A 16,391-nucleotide genomic window follows, 5' to 3' on the forward strand; every position below is an offset into this window, starting at 1 on the left:
CAGGCCTGATCAACATAACACTTGATAATCAAGTGTTTAATCAAACATAAGGAAAAGATCGTTAAATGTGCGCATGAAAAAAAATTAACTGACATATAAAGGAATGCCAACTAAACTCACAGGAGACCTCTCACAGGAAACTCTACAGGCCAGAAGAGAATGGAGTGATATATTCCAGACTCTAAAAGAAAAAAATCGTCAGCCTAGGATAATATCCAGCAAAGCTATTTTTTGTCTTTGAAAATGAAATAAAATTCTTCCACAGTAAAGAAAAGTTAAAAGAATTTGCCTCTTCCAAATCTGCCCTACAAAGGATACTTCAAGATGTTCTCTTGACAGAGAAGAGGAATAGCACCCACCAAAACCAAAGGCAGATAGGAAGAACATCCCAATAAAGTGACAACAGAAGACTAAATCAGTGAACAATCCATTCCTAAAATGACAGGATCAAATTACCACCCATATATATTAACCCTGAATATAAATGGCTTAAGCTCAATCAAACATCATGGAATAGTAGACTGGATTAAAAAAACAAAACCCATCTATTTTTGCCTACAGGAGACACATTTCACCAACATGGATTTTGATGGTTTTGTTGTTAGTTTCATCTCTTTAAAACACTTCTGATTAAATTTTTCAGTGACTCAAATCATACACTAGCATCATTTTTTTCAAAAAGGTTCTTGATTTTCATTTGTTCAGCAACACCTTAGTCATTCAGTAGCATGTTATTTAACTTCATGGTGTTGTTAATTTCTTTTTTCTCCCAGATATTGATATTATTTTGTGACTTTTCATTTAAGGGGATGTATAATAGCTGTATAATGGAGACTGTCATATCTAGTAACATGTTATTTAACTTCATGGCATTATAAATTTCTATTTTTCTTCCTATTGATTTTGTATTGTGGCTTTTCATTTAAGGGAATGTACAGTGTGAAATGGAGACTAGCATATTCATATGTGAGGATACAATGCAGTATGCATTTCTCCTTCTAGACAAAGATGGACTTACAATGAAACTGTTTACTACATCTTGACAATAGGATGCTGGACTCTGCGTTTGTCCATGCCCACAATGATGGGCATATGACTGCTTATGAAGAACTATACTTTAGTAATGATATAGGGGAACTAGGTGGGGGTAGATTGGGGAAGGGATAAGAGAAATACCAGGAGCCTATTGAACTGTATTATAAAATGATAATAATAATAATAATAAATAAAAGATTAAAAAGAGATGTATATTTTCATGGTAGCACATTTGAAAACTTAGTTTCTCACATAAGACTGCAGTTGGTCAGACCTGGTGTGGTAGCCTAGTGGCTAACATCCTTGTTTTGCATGCACCAGGATCCATATGGGCACTGGTTTTAATCCCAGCAGCTCTGCTTCCCACCCACCTCCCTGCTTGTGGCCTGGGAAAGAAGTGGAGGACGGCCCAAAGTCTTGTGACCCTGTACCCACATGAGAGACCTGGAAGAAGCGTCTGGCTTCAAATCGGCTCAGCTGGTGTCATTGCGGCTAGTTAGGGAGTGAATCAGTAGACGGAAGATCTTTGTCTCTTCTCCTCTCTGTATATATGACTTTTCAATAAAAATAAGTCTTAATAAAACGAACAAAATAATGCAGTTGGTCCAGGCGGGCTCTGCGGGGTCTGGGCTGGTTGCCCCCAGCTGCTCTGTCCTCTCCGTGACACCCGGCTCTCCTCACCCGCAGAAGCTGGGTGTCTGGTGCAGACATTGTTGAGCTCATGATTCAAGGCAAGAGAGAGTGCGCAGCAAGTGATTTCCAATGAAGGATGTTAACAGACGTCACACCCAACTGCCAATTCATATTTTATTAACCAGTACTAGGTCACATGACCTTATCTCCCTCTAGGAAAGATGGGAGAACTGTGGGCTCAGCCGCAGCTAAGAGGGAGGACAGCGTTCATGTTCTCAGAGGGACTGGAATCTGGGAATGGGTAGGAGGTCTGGATCAGAGAGTGCATGAAAAGTTTCAAACAGCTTAGATCCTTCTCTCTTCTTATATTTGAGAATGAATTCCACGTGGATAATCGTACCATACAAGAAGAATCCAAAAACATTGTTTTTGTTACCATTTGCCATATATTGTACTAATTAAATGTTATGGGCTGCATTGTTTGGTTTATTTATAGAAGCCCCCTCCACTGGAAAGTCTGCAGTTGATAAACTGACAACGGAAATCATCGAAGACCGCTCACAGGACAGAAAAACACGGATGAATAATGAGAGTTTTACAAATTTAATTTTAATAGTACTAAGATATGTCAGAAATCTTCACAAAATTCACAGAAAATGCAAATTATCCCTGGATTTTAAAACATGCTTGTATTGAAAACTTTTTAAATAAATAGAAACTTCTTAATAAAAACGATATTTTAATTTAAAAAACCTTTGTTTCCCCAGAGACTTTTTTTTAGGATTGACTTATTGTTATTGCAAAGGCAGATAGACAGAGAGGAGGGGAGAGACAGAGGAAGATCTTCTGTCCAATGGTTCACTCCCCAAGCGCTTGCAAGGGCCAGAGCTGCGCCAATCTGAAGCCAGGAGCCAGGAGCCTCTTCCAGGTCTTCCACACAGGTGCAGGATCCCAAGGCTTTGGGCCATCCTCAACTGCTTTCCTAGGCCACAAGCAGGGAGCTGGATGGGAAGCAGGGCCACCAGGATTAGAACCGGAGCCCATATGGGATCCTGGCTTGTGCAAGGTGAGGACTTTAACCACTATGCTATCGCGCCGGGCCCTCCAGAGACTTTCTGATGTATATTTGTCTGTTTCAAAATGAGAAGTCTGTGGTCTTATCAGTTGAAGATTAAAAACAAAAAACAGGCTCACTGTAAGAGTTAAGTAATATAACCCTTAAAATGCACTTTGTAAGCATTTGGCAGGTATTTTATGAAATATGCAAGCTGTTTAGGTAGGTAGCCTTAGAACATAGATTGCCAAAGCCAGTGTAGGCTGTGTACTTTAACACGTTTATGGTCTTTGTGATCCAGAAATGTCCCTTTCAGAAATCTGTATTGGAAATATTCAGAATGATCACAAATCATTACTTTTAAGAGCACACTATATGATTGTCTAAAAAAGAGAGAATGATTAAGGAAACTTACATGTACACAATGTATTGCTCTTGATTTAGTGTTTATAGTATTACTTCCTAGAAAGTGTCTGATAACAATGTTAGTGACAAAATGGGATGTACTATTGATACATATAAAGTTATGTTTTGGGAGTAGAATAGACAATGCAGTGTAATTAGATGTGTTAATACGTAGACATCCTCTGTTACTCTCTTCCACTGTCTTTGCTTCTTTATTAGCCCATTGGAAAAATTGCTTTTTCTCGTCTGTCCTGGTTTATGGCTGAAACCTCCATAACAAAAGACAGATTGTTTATAGCCTTTATTCATATTCCCACTAAACTAAGGAATTTTTGCTTTTTAATTTTTAAACTTGTTATTTGGTGAAGTATTAAGCCTTTTTCTGTGGTGTAAGTCTAAAATATGCCATCAAAAGTTAAAGAAAAAGAAAGGTAGAAGGAAGGGCCTGTGTCAATTTTTCTCCAACGTCCAGAGGGAGGGAGGAAGGGAAAACATGTTCTTAGAATTGTAATTATGCTTTGTATCTGTAAGTCACATTGAATCTGCTGAATAGTAATTACAATTCTAAATTGAAAGTGAATAAACATTCTTTAAAAAGATTAATGGGAAAAACATGCAGGTGTATTTGATGACTGTTACATGGTACAGGAATCTCCGTAGGAAATGATGACCTACAGAAATGATTAGACTTGTATGTTATATGTCAAGTCTGATGAAGAGGGGGTGGCGTGGAGGAGTGTGTTAGGCCAGAGAGAGTGGGTATGAGCTGATGGTAATAAACTGGGGGACACCTTCAGGGCCTGTCTGCCCAGATTCTTATTTGTGACTATTCCTTTCATGGGCAAGGATGTTCTTTCTGACTGGGTACAGGGAGGGTATCTCTCACAGGAAGGTCTCTGGTCTGCTTTGTGGGGGGCATCAGAAAATCCTTCTTGAGTTTGTGACCTGCATCAGGCAAGTAGGGTGGGAGGAGGATGACAGTGACCACCCTGGCATGCAGTTTCCTCAGATTCCTTCTGCTACAAACATTGGGTGACACCAAGGAGCCGTATCTTGTGAGTCCCATTATCTCCCTTTAATAATCATAGTTACTTATTGTCTATTGAGGATTGATTTTATTTGCTTGAAAGGCAAAATTAAGAGAGGAAGTTGATAGAAAGATCTTCCATCCAGTGGTTCATTCCCCAGATGGCTGCAATGGCCTGGGCTGGCTCGGGCCAAAGCCAGGAGCCAGGGGTTTCATCTGGATCTTCCATGTCAGTGACATGAGCCCAGACCTTCGTGCTGTCTTCCACTGCTTTCCCAGATGCATCAGCAGCGGGGAGCGGGTTCTGAAGTGGAGCGGCCAGGACGTGAGCCATGCCTGTATGGGATGCTGTTATTGCAAACAGAAGTTCAGCTTGCTGTGCCACAACATAAACCTGCTACTTATTTTATTCTTCTCCCTGCCCATAGACCAATCAGTATCTATACAAAATACAGTGCAGTGCTTGGCCCAGTGTGAATCAGAAGTACTGATCGGGCAACCGGCCTAAAAAGGCTTCATTCTTCATGATGGACTGGCAATACTGGCATAATCAGAAGAGTAAGACAATATTAGGAAGAGCTTGTTATGAAAATGTTCTTTAGTGGTTCTCTTGTTAATGCTCAAGGGGAAGCATAACATTCTTTTCTTTTTGGGGGGGAAGATTTTTCTTTTGGGGGAAGATTATGTCAATTCTCCCAACCCCCTTTTCCTTCATGTGGCAAGAATTTTGGTTTTCTGACCCATGGAACATAGTCAAGGCATACTTCTATGAACACAACCAGGAATGAAGTGTGACCTGCCATGTGCTGTGGTCAGCCTAGTGTGATGCACTGGCTCGGCTGGTGGTTGTGCTGCCTGCTTGCAGATGGCCCAGGATTATTAGATGTGAAACAGTGTCTTCTATTGACCCGGGTACTGGCTTTGGTTTCCCTTCTCCTCCCTCCATAACTTGGTTTTGCGTTTGTTGTCAGTCTAGTTTAAGCCTTTGAAAACGGGGTCAAGTGAAACATCAGTTTTAATATTTGTCAGCATTGTTTACGCCAAATCTCTCAAAACATCTTTGGCAGGAATTTCAACAGAATTAGGGTAGTTGCCTTGTGGTTTCTGTGCAGTGAGGTCTTTGAGCTCTCAGTTGAAATGCTTGTGAATTACTACACAGTGTTTGAGTTATTAATGGTGACTGAAGGTTACTTTTCCAAAATGCCATCACTTACATAGAACTATGGATGCCCAGAAGTGTGCTGTTCATGTTTGTCATCTGTGTATGTGGATTAGATACTGTAACATGAGTGAGAAGATTGGAAGTACCAACTACCTAAGTAGAGAGGATTTTCATTTAAAGCAATTCTGCTATAATGAGGGTGGAGAGAAGAAAATGTTGGTAGAGTTTAGCTGGCTTTTCCGGAACAAGTGGAAGGGAAACTGGCTTAGAGAAATGAGGTGTGTGCCCACAGAGTGAATCCTGAGTGTGACTGTGAAAATTGTCCTTTGGAAACCCGTGTTTGCTTTATATACTCTTGAGCCTACTAATGATCCACTGATGATGGGCAGTTTTCTGGGCTGGAGGAACCCATGTATAGTATCCAGCAAGTAACGTTTAAGAAAAAGAGGTTAGCGACTGAAGATCCATGTCACGTGACACCTTCCCCTGGCCAGCACTGCTGCTCCGGATCAAATTTCAACTCCAGGCAGTCCTCCCAGCCATGTGGCTTTAGCCACAGAAGAAGTTAACCATACTTCCTAAAATGCTGGGATCTGCTCTGCTCCGACCCACAGCGGGACCTGTGAATCGGGGACTGTTTCTCAAATCGTTGCTTTCCCGCTGAGTGAGATCTCGGGTGTTTTGCCGTCATTTGAATGTTTTCGTCTGCTCTTCATCAGCTGGGGCAGGCGCTTGCTAAGAGGATGGGGGCAGGAGCTCTGGCCGTCTGTGTAAGTACAGGCCTTCTTTGGGTTGGCTCAGGGTCCCGCCTGCATCCGGGAAGCCCTCCTTGTTGCCCTGAGAGGTTTGTGTGACTGTATTCTGCCTTCCCAGGAGGAGGAGAAAAACTTGTTACTTAAACGCCTGCCTGTTCCAGATGAATTTTCAATGGTGTCTGGGGAGTAGTAGTCAGCAATTTTAGTCACTTTCCTTTCCAAAAAAATAAGTCAAGATGCATACTGAGTGCCCCTGGTTAACCATGGAGCACTCTCCAGGGTTTTAGACTTCCGGGGTTCTAAAGAGTTAAGTAGGAAAGCTTAATCATAGCTGTTGGAAAAATCTTGTGGCTAGCTGGAGGAAGAATGGAAATAGCCATTAGTTTATTACTTCGGGTGTGTGTATGACAATTCTCCGCCTCACATTCCTGTTTTCCTGTAGTGATTCTGAAATTTCTGATTCAATGTGGTCCTGAAAGTGGTGATGGACAAGTATGGCAGATAAATGTGTGCATTAATCAGGTGTAGGAGCTCTCCGTGGACAGTATACTGGCTTTGATAAACAACAGTGATAGCAGATCCACGGGAAAACGAATGCAAGTTTCTAAGACAGAATTATGTGAATTTCTAAATCGGCTTCTATAAAACCTCCTGGGAAGATCAGATATGGCCATTTATGTCATTTACTGAGTGCTGAAATTAATTTTTTTTATTTTAGCAGATAGAAAATGCAAATATGTAAATTGTACTCATTTATAATGCAAGTTGATATGATATTACAAGGGAGCATTTAAATTGCCCTAGGTATATTAAATGAGATATGCCATATTCTTAATCATTGATTAATTGTCTCTTAAAAAAAATAATCCTATTCAGGTCAGATCTTATTTATTTCTTGAAGTTTCAGAACAAGTTGACATCTATTGCAGGTTGCAGTAGTATCCAAAATCTCTGGGCAGTGTGTCAGGTAGGCTGTGACAGGTAGGCTGTGACAGGTAGGCCATGTGCTGTGACTCAGTGGTGGCTCAAATCTCCACAGACTCAGTAGTCTCAGTGACTGCAGTAAGACTCTTGAGTTACATGTGTGAAAATCTTTTTTTTTTCTCCTTCTTTTTAGTCCTAAGGCTTGTAACGGCCAGATATCCAGATAACTATCATTTTATCCTTAAAGTCTTAAGTGTATGTACAAAATTCTCACTTTTATTTTACTTCAGAGATGGGTCTTTTATTTATTTTAAAAGATTTATTTATTTATTTTGAAAGAGTTACAGAGGGTGGGAGTGAAGAAGACATAGAGATTTTCCATTTGCTGTTTTACTCCCCAGAGTATTTTAGACCTGAAATGTGTGCAGTGAGCTAGCAGATTGGACCTAATTGTCTTGTGGATGTGTACTCATCTCTGATTGGAAGCTTACTTCTTGTCTTTGGTCTGCAATATATTCTTCCCTGCTTTAACTAAAATCAGACTGATACACATATGAAACTCCATATTTTTCTCCTTAATTCATATTCAGATCATTATAGCAAAGTTTCATTTATGGCTGGCATAACAATTACACAGTTTTTAAAAGATCATTTATTTTGGTAAATGAGTAACTGATACCTACATTCTACCTTAAGGTTATCCTTGGAGTAGGCTATGACCCAGTTTTGCTATAGGAGGAAATGTTTTCAGGAATTATAAAATAGCATGCTCTTGGAGAACACTCAGGTCCTTTTTTTTTTTTAACTGTTTGTGACTTAAAAATTTTTCCCACATATCCCACATATCCCACAGTGCAAGCTAGGACTCCTGGTTGCAATCCAGAAAAGCCAGGTGCCAATTGAAGTGTTGCAGCCAAAGGAATCATTGAATCGACTTAAAAGATATTAAGAACTGAGGATGAATGGAAGAGCTCTTTACGCTTGTTTAGAAAAACTTGAAGTTGGAGGAAAGTATTCATACTCTCTAAGTTGTGCTAACATTCATTGGTCCCCTCCTTCCCACCTTCTCTGCTCGTCTGTTGCCTCCTGGTTCATGGTGTCTTGTTGAGGACCAGTGTTGAGAGTACATACGATGTACAGTAGACAAAATGTCTGGAACCAACAAGGCTTGTTAAGTTGTCAGTGGCAAGTGGGTCTGGTTAACATTGTAACCTACCAATACGATACCCAATGAATATGGGTTTTATCTGTGTATCTCAGACAACACATGGGGGCCCAAACGGGTGACTCTCTTGAGGCATGAATATTGGGTACCTTATAAATGTTGGTTGCTTAATCTGTGTTGAATGTCCCTGGCACTGACTACATGTGTTCCCCTAAAGTTCATATATTGAAACCCAGATTCCATACAGTGATAGTTTGACGTGGAGCCCTGGGGCACTGGTCAGGTCAGAAGGGTGGAACATTCATGGATAGGATTAGTGCCCAGGCCCAGGGCTAAAGAGATGCAGGTTCTCCCCTCCTGTACGTGAGGACACAGCAGTGCTGGCCAGCTGTGAACCAGAATGTGGACCCACCCCAGACAATAGAACTGCTAGACCATGGATCTTGGACTTCCAGCCTCTGGAGCTATGAGAAGGAAATTCCTGTGGTTTCTGTAAGCCTTTTATGGCCATTTTAATACAACAGTCCAAACAACGCAAGATCAAAACAGGTACTGAGAACTCGGTGTCCTGCTATAGTAAATACATACAAATATGGAGGCAGCTTTAGAACTAAGAGAATTTTGCAGTCTGAGAGAATTTTGAAGGGCATGCTAGAAAATGCTTGCATTTTCTGGTGAGGGCCCGGAAAGGAATAAGACAAGTTGTAGAGCAAGCCTCAGTCTTCTTAAGAGATCACCTCAAAGAATTCTGAACACATGTTGGTAAAAGTGTGGATGGTAAAGAACCCCGGTAAGAACTCAAGGTGGACACAAGGAGCACATTACCAGATGTTGGAGGAAATATGACCCCCTGTTGTAAAGTGGCAAAAGACTTGAGAGACCGTGTTCACATTCTGCCGTTTTGTGGCAGATAGAACTTGTGAACAATTAAATTAGAGGTTTAACACAATCATTTTAAGTATTAAAGGAGTGTCCTACTTTCTCCTGACTGCCTACAACAAACTGTAAGAGGAGTGAAGTGATTTAAAGATGGAATTGTTGATGAAAAGGAAAACATAAAGACATGGAAAACTCTGAGCCTCTCTACTGTAAAAAGCAAGATAGCCAGTTGAGAGGTGGGGTGAGGTAAACACCCAGGGAAGGGTCCTGCCTTGTGTGATAAGGAAATTGGTGTTGGTCATCCACCTGGTGCAGAAGCTGAGCACTGTTCTAGGAGGCAGTGGAAGAGTGACTCTGAAGGTAATTCAGAGGAGAGCAGGATACTCTTCCCATCACAGGCTGGGGTGTAAGGGTGCCAAAGAAGAACAACCCCCAAGCAGGGCCTGCTGAGCCTGGCACCTGTAGAACCTGCCTTGCTCCTCCTGGCATCTTGGTCTAAGCCCCTGACACCAGGGTCCACATTCTTGGTGTGGCTCTGGAAGGCCCGGTAAGCCTGGTGGCCATCTCTCCAGACACCCAGAGGACACAGCCAGCCATCTCAGAGTGCAAAGCCATGGGAGCATGACTGCCTCTGTGTAGATCTCAAAGACTGGTTCACAGCTCAAGGGGCCACAGGAGCTGGGGTCTACACACAGCATTGCCTCAGGCCCAACCTGTTGGTCCATGAGAGCAGGGCTCCTGGAGCCTGTGAGATACAGTCTCTGCCCAGCAAAGCTGTCTGGACAGGTTCCTCATCCTTCTGGGTCCAGACCCCCACGCCTGTGTACTTTGACAGCAGAGCACTAGCCAAGGAAGATAATACATTAGCCTTAGTTTGCCATGTTGGGTTTTTGGACTTGCTCAGAACTCGGTACTCCTCATTTCCCGTTTCTCCTTTTGGAATGGTGATGCATCTGTTGTATTTTGGAAGCACAAAACGTGTTTGATTTCAGTCTCTTGTCTGGAGAAGAATTTGCTGCCAGGTGAATTGTATCTTGAATCTCACTCCTATCTGTTGTATATATTTAGATGAGACTTTGGACTTCAGAGTTTTGTGTTGATGTTGGAGAAGTTAAGACTTGTGGGACTGTTGGGATGGAAGGAATGCATTGCATGTTCAAAAGCAAGTGCATTTCAGTGAGGCAGAGGTAAATACCTGAAACTGAATGTGTCTTCTCAAATTCACGGGTTTAAACCTATTCCCCGCTGTGTTTGAAGTGGGGTTTCTGGCATGTCCTTGCATCATGAAGGTGGGTTCCTGGGGAGTGGGATTAGTGCCCCTAGAAGAGACATCTCAGAGCTCCCATGCACTTCCGCCATGTGTGAACAGAACAAAACATGGCTGCCTGAGAACCAGGAAGTGGGGTCCCAACAAGTGCCAAACCTGTAAACCTCTTGGGTCTTGGACTTCCGTCCACCAGAACTGCAAAAGATAAATCTGGTTTTTCTGCTTGTACCTTGTTTATGATATTTTTGTTTTAACAGCTGTGGTGAGGTAGGCAGCTAGTTCAGGGTCACAGGCTTTGAAGCCACACCCCCATCACCTAGGTGTTCCCTCCAGCCCACCTGTGACTCTCACCTATCACCTGAGAAGAGGCAGTATTGCATTGTAGTGTAACCACTACCCTCACAAGCCCCTATAAAGGCTCACGATAAGGAGAGGCTCACTCTCTTGGTTGTGTGCTTCTGTTGCTCTGGCACTCCTACTCTTGGCTTCCTCAGTGCCTCTGAGGACAGGTATCCCCTTAGCATGCCCCCCCTCCCCCGTGTGTCTGTATTCCTCACCCTCTGTTTACTGTTTGGGTGAAAAAGTGAAGATAGCAATGCCTAGGATGCTTTCTCTTTCTAATTTGTGTACTGTGGGGAGTCCCAGGATAGGTGAGGCCTAGCAGTAGTGGAATGTGGGCAGAGAAGCAAGGGAAAGGTGAATGTGTGCAGCTTCGTAAGTGTGTCCTGGTTATTTGTTGCTTGTCTCTTAGGATAAGTTATATTATTGGGGAAGCTGGGACATAGGTCTTCAGCTTAATGGATGGACTTGAGAGTAATGACCATTTGTTCTTCTTGGGGTTACAATTGATTGGATTGCCATATGGACTTATATATCTTACTATATCTGGTGGGCTGTGTTACCACCAAGCTTGGTTAATAAAGACTCCTTAATAAATCTCAGATATGTCTGGCATGATCTTGCTTGCACCCTGCAACACAGCCTCAGTAAACTAAGACAACACCAAAGCTATTTCCTTAATTTTTTTCTCTGAGTAGTTCTATTCTGCTTCTCATTGTTTATTTTGTTCTCTTATTTAGCCACCTTGTGTTTCTTCAATAATACAGTAAACACTATCCATATTCATGTTTCAAAGCCATGATGGCTGTCTTCTTTGTAGTCCCCTGTTGATATTTGGTATCAAATTAATCCCGTATTGACTGTTGTTGGGTTACTAGATGTTATGATGGATTTGTTGGTCTTCATAAAAGGTTACTGTCTTAACTTTTCAGAAGAGCTTGGGCCTTGCTGAAAGCACAGTAAACTGGGCGAGTACAAGTGTTTGTAAATAACTGTATACTAGTTTATTAATGAGTAGCATGCTACCTTAATAATAGTTAGATAACGTTTAACCATCTGTTCAGTCTCTCTGACATTGTCTCTCTCTCACTAGCAATCTACAAAACTTGACTGATGGGGTCATAAGTTACTGGCATTTCTTGCCGTGTTGTGTTTTGCTCAGGGCCAGGCAATAGTAAGTCCTCTGTAAATGCACAAAATTGTGTCGGCAAGTAATGCTCTAGATGTAGCAGTTTCACATGTTTTAAATGGGTCATTTGGTGACCCCTAAGAAGCCAAAGGCCTGACTCTGAAAGCATTCTGTCTCTTGACAGTGGTTTTTTTGAAGAATGCACAATTTTCCATTCAGCAGAATTTAGCAATATGGTTGTAAATATTTTGTATTTTTTACTGTAGTTATTTTGAGTCTCCAGTTGAATTGCACAGGAATTCCTTTGTCATAAAATTGAAGGTAGTCAATGCAGGTGACATTCCAGGTGTCCATTCTGTCTCGGGCGACAGAGAGGCTGTTCAGCGTGTGGCTCCTGTCTAGCGACCAGGCAGTCTGCACTAGGGCAGTAAGCACTAACTGTGCCCGTAGTTGGTACCTAGAATGTCAGTAGCTCAGGGCAACACAGATGGATTTACAGATTAAAGTCCAACTCAGGTTGGAAGATCCCTCCTTCTGGGGATGCTGGAATCCAGGCTACTGCTTTTGGTATTGTGTTTGTTATTTCTGTCTTTGTATATAAGGCCACTCTTCCCACCTGCCCAGGTTTACATCAGGGAAAGAAAGTGATAAATGAGGCACACATGTTCTCTGTTTTCTCCTGGAAGTATTCTCCTCTCACAGTAGAGTGCTTTGAATTAGTCATGTGTTCTTGAGAAATACCCCCATGGAATATGTTCATGATTTTCAATTTGAGGGTCAGGCTGGAAACACACACACACACACACACACACACAGAGAGAGAGAGAGAGAGAGAGAGAGAAAGAAAGAGAGAAAGAGAAAGAAAGAAATCCCATATGCTGGTTCACTCCCCAAATACCCACAGTGGCTGGGGCTGAAGCTGGGATCTTGGTCTCCGGTATGCCTGGCAGCCATCCAATCACTTGAGCTGTTGTGCTGCTTTCCACAGTGTGCACTGGCACAAGGCTAGGAGTCAGGAGCCAGAGGCAGGTATCCAATCCAGGTGCTTTCTCTCTGTCAAATTCTCACACACTCAGACACACACACACACACACACACACACACACACACACAGATCTAGAACTCCATCTGCCTTTTGGAACATGGATGTATTAACTGGCATCTTTGTTTTAAGTGAAAATTTTATTGAATCAAAAGGCAGAAAGAAACACACATAGCTGTAGGAATCTTAACCTCTGTGTCATATGCCTGGCCCTTAGCTGGCCACCCCTCTATGGAAGATTTAATTTTTTTAATTAGGGCTTTCCGCTGTCTCCCTTTCTTTCCTTTCTTTTCCCTCCTTCCCTCCCTCTCTTCCTCCCTTACCCTCTTCCTCCCTCCCTCTCTTCATTTTCCTTCCTTCCTTCCTTCCTTCCTTCCTGCTTTCCTGCTTTCCTGCTTTCCTGCTTTCTTTCAAGGCCCAGCGACAGTGGTCTGTTTGTGGGTTCCTGCTCAGGTGCCTTCAACAGCCATGCTGGACCAGGACAAAGCCTCAGGACCCTGGAACTCCATCCAGCTTTCCCACATGACCAGCTACTTAGATTGTAATCTCTTGCCTTCCAGGTATATTAGGAGGGCATTAGATCAGAAACAGAGTAGCCAGGACTCGAACCTTCCCTCTAAAATGGGATGCAGGGATCCCAGGCAGCAGCTTGACGTGCTGCAGCACCCTGCATAAACTATTTTTTTAAACACTATCTCTTATAACCTGCTGCTCAACACTGACAAATAGGAAGACCCATCTCATGACTGGTATAAGTATCTCATCCCCTGCCAGGAATTATGCACCCCAGATGCTGGTGCTAGACATGTAATCTGTGGATCCAAGTGGGAAGGCAGCCTAAGGATGAAGACTACACAGCAACACGTTGTCACCCACGTGCCGCTGGATCCAGCAAAAAGAGCCTTCCCTTCCCTTGAACTCCTTTCTGTAGCTATAATGTAATAATTGTTACTACTGTTTCATTGTTGTTTTAAAGGTTTATTTTTATTTGAAATGCAGATTTACAGAGAGAAGGAGAGACAGAGAGAGAAGGTCTTCCATTCACTGGTTGACTCCCCAGATGGCCACATTGGCCAGAGATGAGCTGATCTGAAACCAGGAGCTAGGAGTCGAGAGTTTCTTCTGGGTCTTCCAGGTGGGTGCAAGGTCTCTCATACTTGAGCCATGCTCTGCTGCCTTCCCAGGCCATAAGTAGGGAGCTGCATAGAAAGTGGAACATCTAGGACTGCAATCGATGCCTGTTGTGGATATAGATGCTGCTAGGCAAAGGATTACCATATTGAGCCATTGCACCAGCTCTGTCACTATTATATTAGCCAAGCAGTTTAAACCAGAATTTGAATTACCTGTAGTCAAATAAGTATTGTAACCAACACACTTCTTCATGCATGCTTTAATGCTCTTTGGTTTGGGCAGGTTTGACATGTTGTGCAATGATGCAATATTTGAAGGCAAAAACATAATTTTGACTCCAATACTTGCTGACAGGTTTTCACCTTGGGCAGGATACTTAGCATCCTTGATTTTGCTCACCTATTAAGAATAATCAGCCTCAGTTAGATTGTCGTGAGAATCAAATCAAACTGTGTCAAAGTACATTGTAAACTATATCGCAGCATAAAAAGCATATGTGCCTTAGATTGTTTTGTAAATACTGTTTTGATATGCAATTCCACTTTATTTTAAAGAAGATAAAAGAACTGTGATCTGAAGTAACTGTTTATGTTTTTGGATTTCTACCAAGTTTTAAGCAGGATTAAGCATTTACTTTCACTCTGTTCACAATAAACCAGTGGTGGGTGAAGCAATGGAGGAAAACAAAGTCAATGGTAGGCAAGCACATACATTTCTGTGCATTTCCTTCTGTGAATCTGTTGTGCACATTAAAATTTCATCTTCGTGATACTGAATATAGAAATGAGACAGGAGCATGGGGTCTGCGTTGGCTCAGGCCACTGTAACAACCCATCCCATCCTGGACCACACTACTGAGATTTGCTTTTCACAATTCTCAAGTCTGGCAGGCTGAGATCAAGGCTGCAGCAGATCAGTATGATCCGCAGATCTGGCTGGCACTGTCTTGCTGTGTTTTCACTTGGCACCAGGGAGAACGAACTTCCTTGGGCCTCTTTTTAGAGGTCACTGATCTCGCAGAGCACCAGGTCTTAATGCCAACACTTTGGGGATTAGATTTCAATGTATGAATGGGAAGGCAGCTGAGGATGGGGATGGGACAACCGAACCTCCTTACACAGCTATTGCAGGGTATTTAAAAGCTACTTAGTCGTAGAAATTAGTTTTTTTTTGAAACACAGTTGGGTAAATTGATTAATGTTCATGTACAGAAGTTATGAGGAAGATTAACTAATGGTGGGAGTTGTGGATCAGCGTGAAGCAGCAGGCCAAGTGAAAGCACATGTGTCAGGTAGAAAAGGCTGTGTGAAGAGCAGATGAGTTAGATTGATTTGCTCAAGATCTGCAAATTCAGTTAGGGAAATTAAACTCCAGAAATGAGGAGGAGGCTTTTGTCCAGTGGTTCCTGAAATGGAAACTATTTTAAAAATTGTGCATCAAATGTTATCTGTAAGGGTGAATTGACAGTGTTTTCAGCATAGCGTTGCAGCAAGTAATAGCATAATTACATTTATAGAAGTTATGTAATTAAGGTGTAATTAAGGGATGTAAATAATAGGTAGATGGGAACATATTCTGTATTTCTGTATTGTTTTGCTCTCGGTTTGAATTCCTTGTTTTAAAATGGCTTATGTACGTAGTTGAAAAGCAGGGATACAGGGAGAGGGAGACACAAATCTGCAGTCTACTGGTTCATCCCCTAAGAGGCCATCACAGTTGGGCCAGGTAGGAGCCAGGAGTTGTTTCTGGGTCTCAAATGGGTGACAGGGGTATCGCCCTTACTTTTTGGAGCTGGATGGGATGTAGAGCAGCTGGGACTCAAAGCAGGCCTCTACGGGATGCTGGCATTGTAGGCTATGCCACAGCACTAGCTGCTCAATTTGAATTCCTTCAGCTGCTTCTTGAATGTTAAGGTTGGAGGTGCTAGCTGAACAGATTTTAAAATGATTGATTGAAACATCGCAGGAAGGTGTTAAGGTACTACAAGCAAGGTGCTGTTGGTATACTTGCATGCCCATAATGGAGCATTGGTTCCAGGATTGCTACTTACAGCTAATCCAGGCAGCTGATCTTGGCTCAAGTGTCTGTACCCATGGTGTGTGGAGACCCGGATAGAATTCCTGATTGGCCATCCATATGTGCCAATATGGGAAGAGCTCCAAAGAACAAAAACTCAAATAACAAAAGCAAAAACAACCTTCACAAACCTAAATAGAGTACTGTTGCATTCCCCCTTAAAAAAAAAAAAAGCAAACTTTGTTGAGCCGGGTGTGGTGGCCTAGTGGCTATGGTCCTCATCTTGCATGCAGTGGGATCCTGTGTGGGCACTGGTTTGTTTCCTGGCTGTTCCAGTTTCCTTCCAGCTCCCTGCTTGTGGCTTGGGAAGGTAGTGTGGAATGACCCATGGCCTTGGGACCCTGTACCTGCCTGGGAGACCCAGA

The 16,391-nt window shown here is 42.5% G+C and overlaps 1 protein-coding gene across 1 annotated transcript in view; it reads left to right on the forward strand.

The window, feature by feature from the left end:
* The first annotated feature begins 5,888 nt into the window (after positions 1 to 5,888).
* Positions 5,889 to 16,391, forward strand: part of FAM13A (family with sequence similarity 13 member A) — a 334,054-nt gene continuing 323,551 nt past the window's right edge. Inside the window, exon 1 of the mRNA XM_058667049.1 lies at positions 5,889 to 6,086. Within this exon, the coding sequence (XP_058523032.1) occupies positions 6,012 to 6,086 (75 nt within the window). The 5' untranslated portion in view covers positions 5,889 to 6,011. The remainder of the gene's footprint in view (positions 6,087 to 16,391) is intronic.

Source organism: Ochotona princeps, chromosome 7 (genome assembly GCF_030435755.1).
Source record: "Ochotona princeps isolate mOchPri1 chromosome 7, mOchPri1.hap1, whole genome shotgun sequence".
In the NCBI taxonomy this organism is placed as follows: domain Eukaryota; kingdom Metazoa; phylum Chordata; class Mammalia; order Lagomorpha; family Ochotonidae; genus Ochotona; species Ochotona princeps.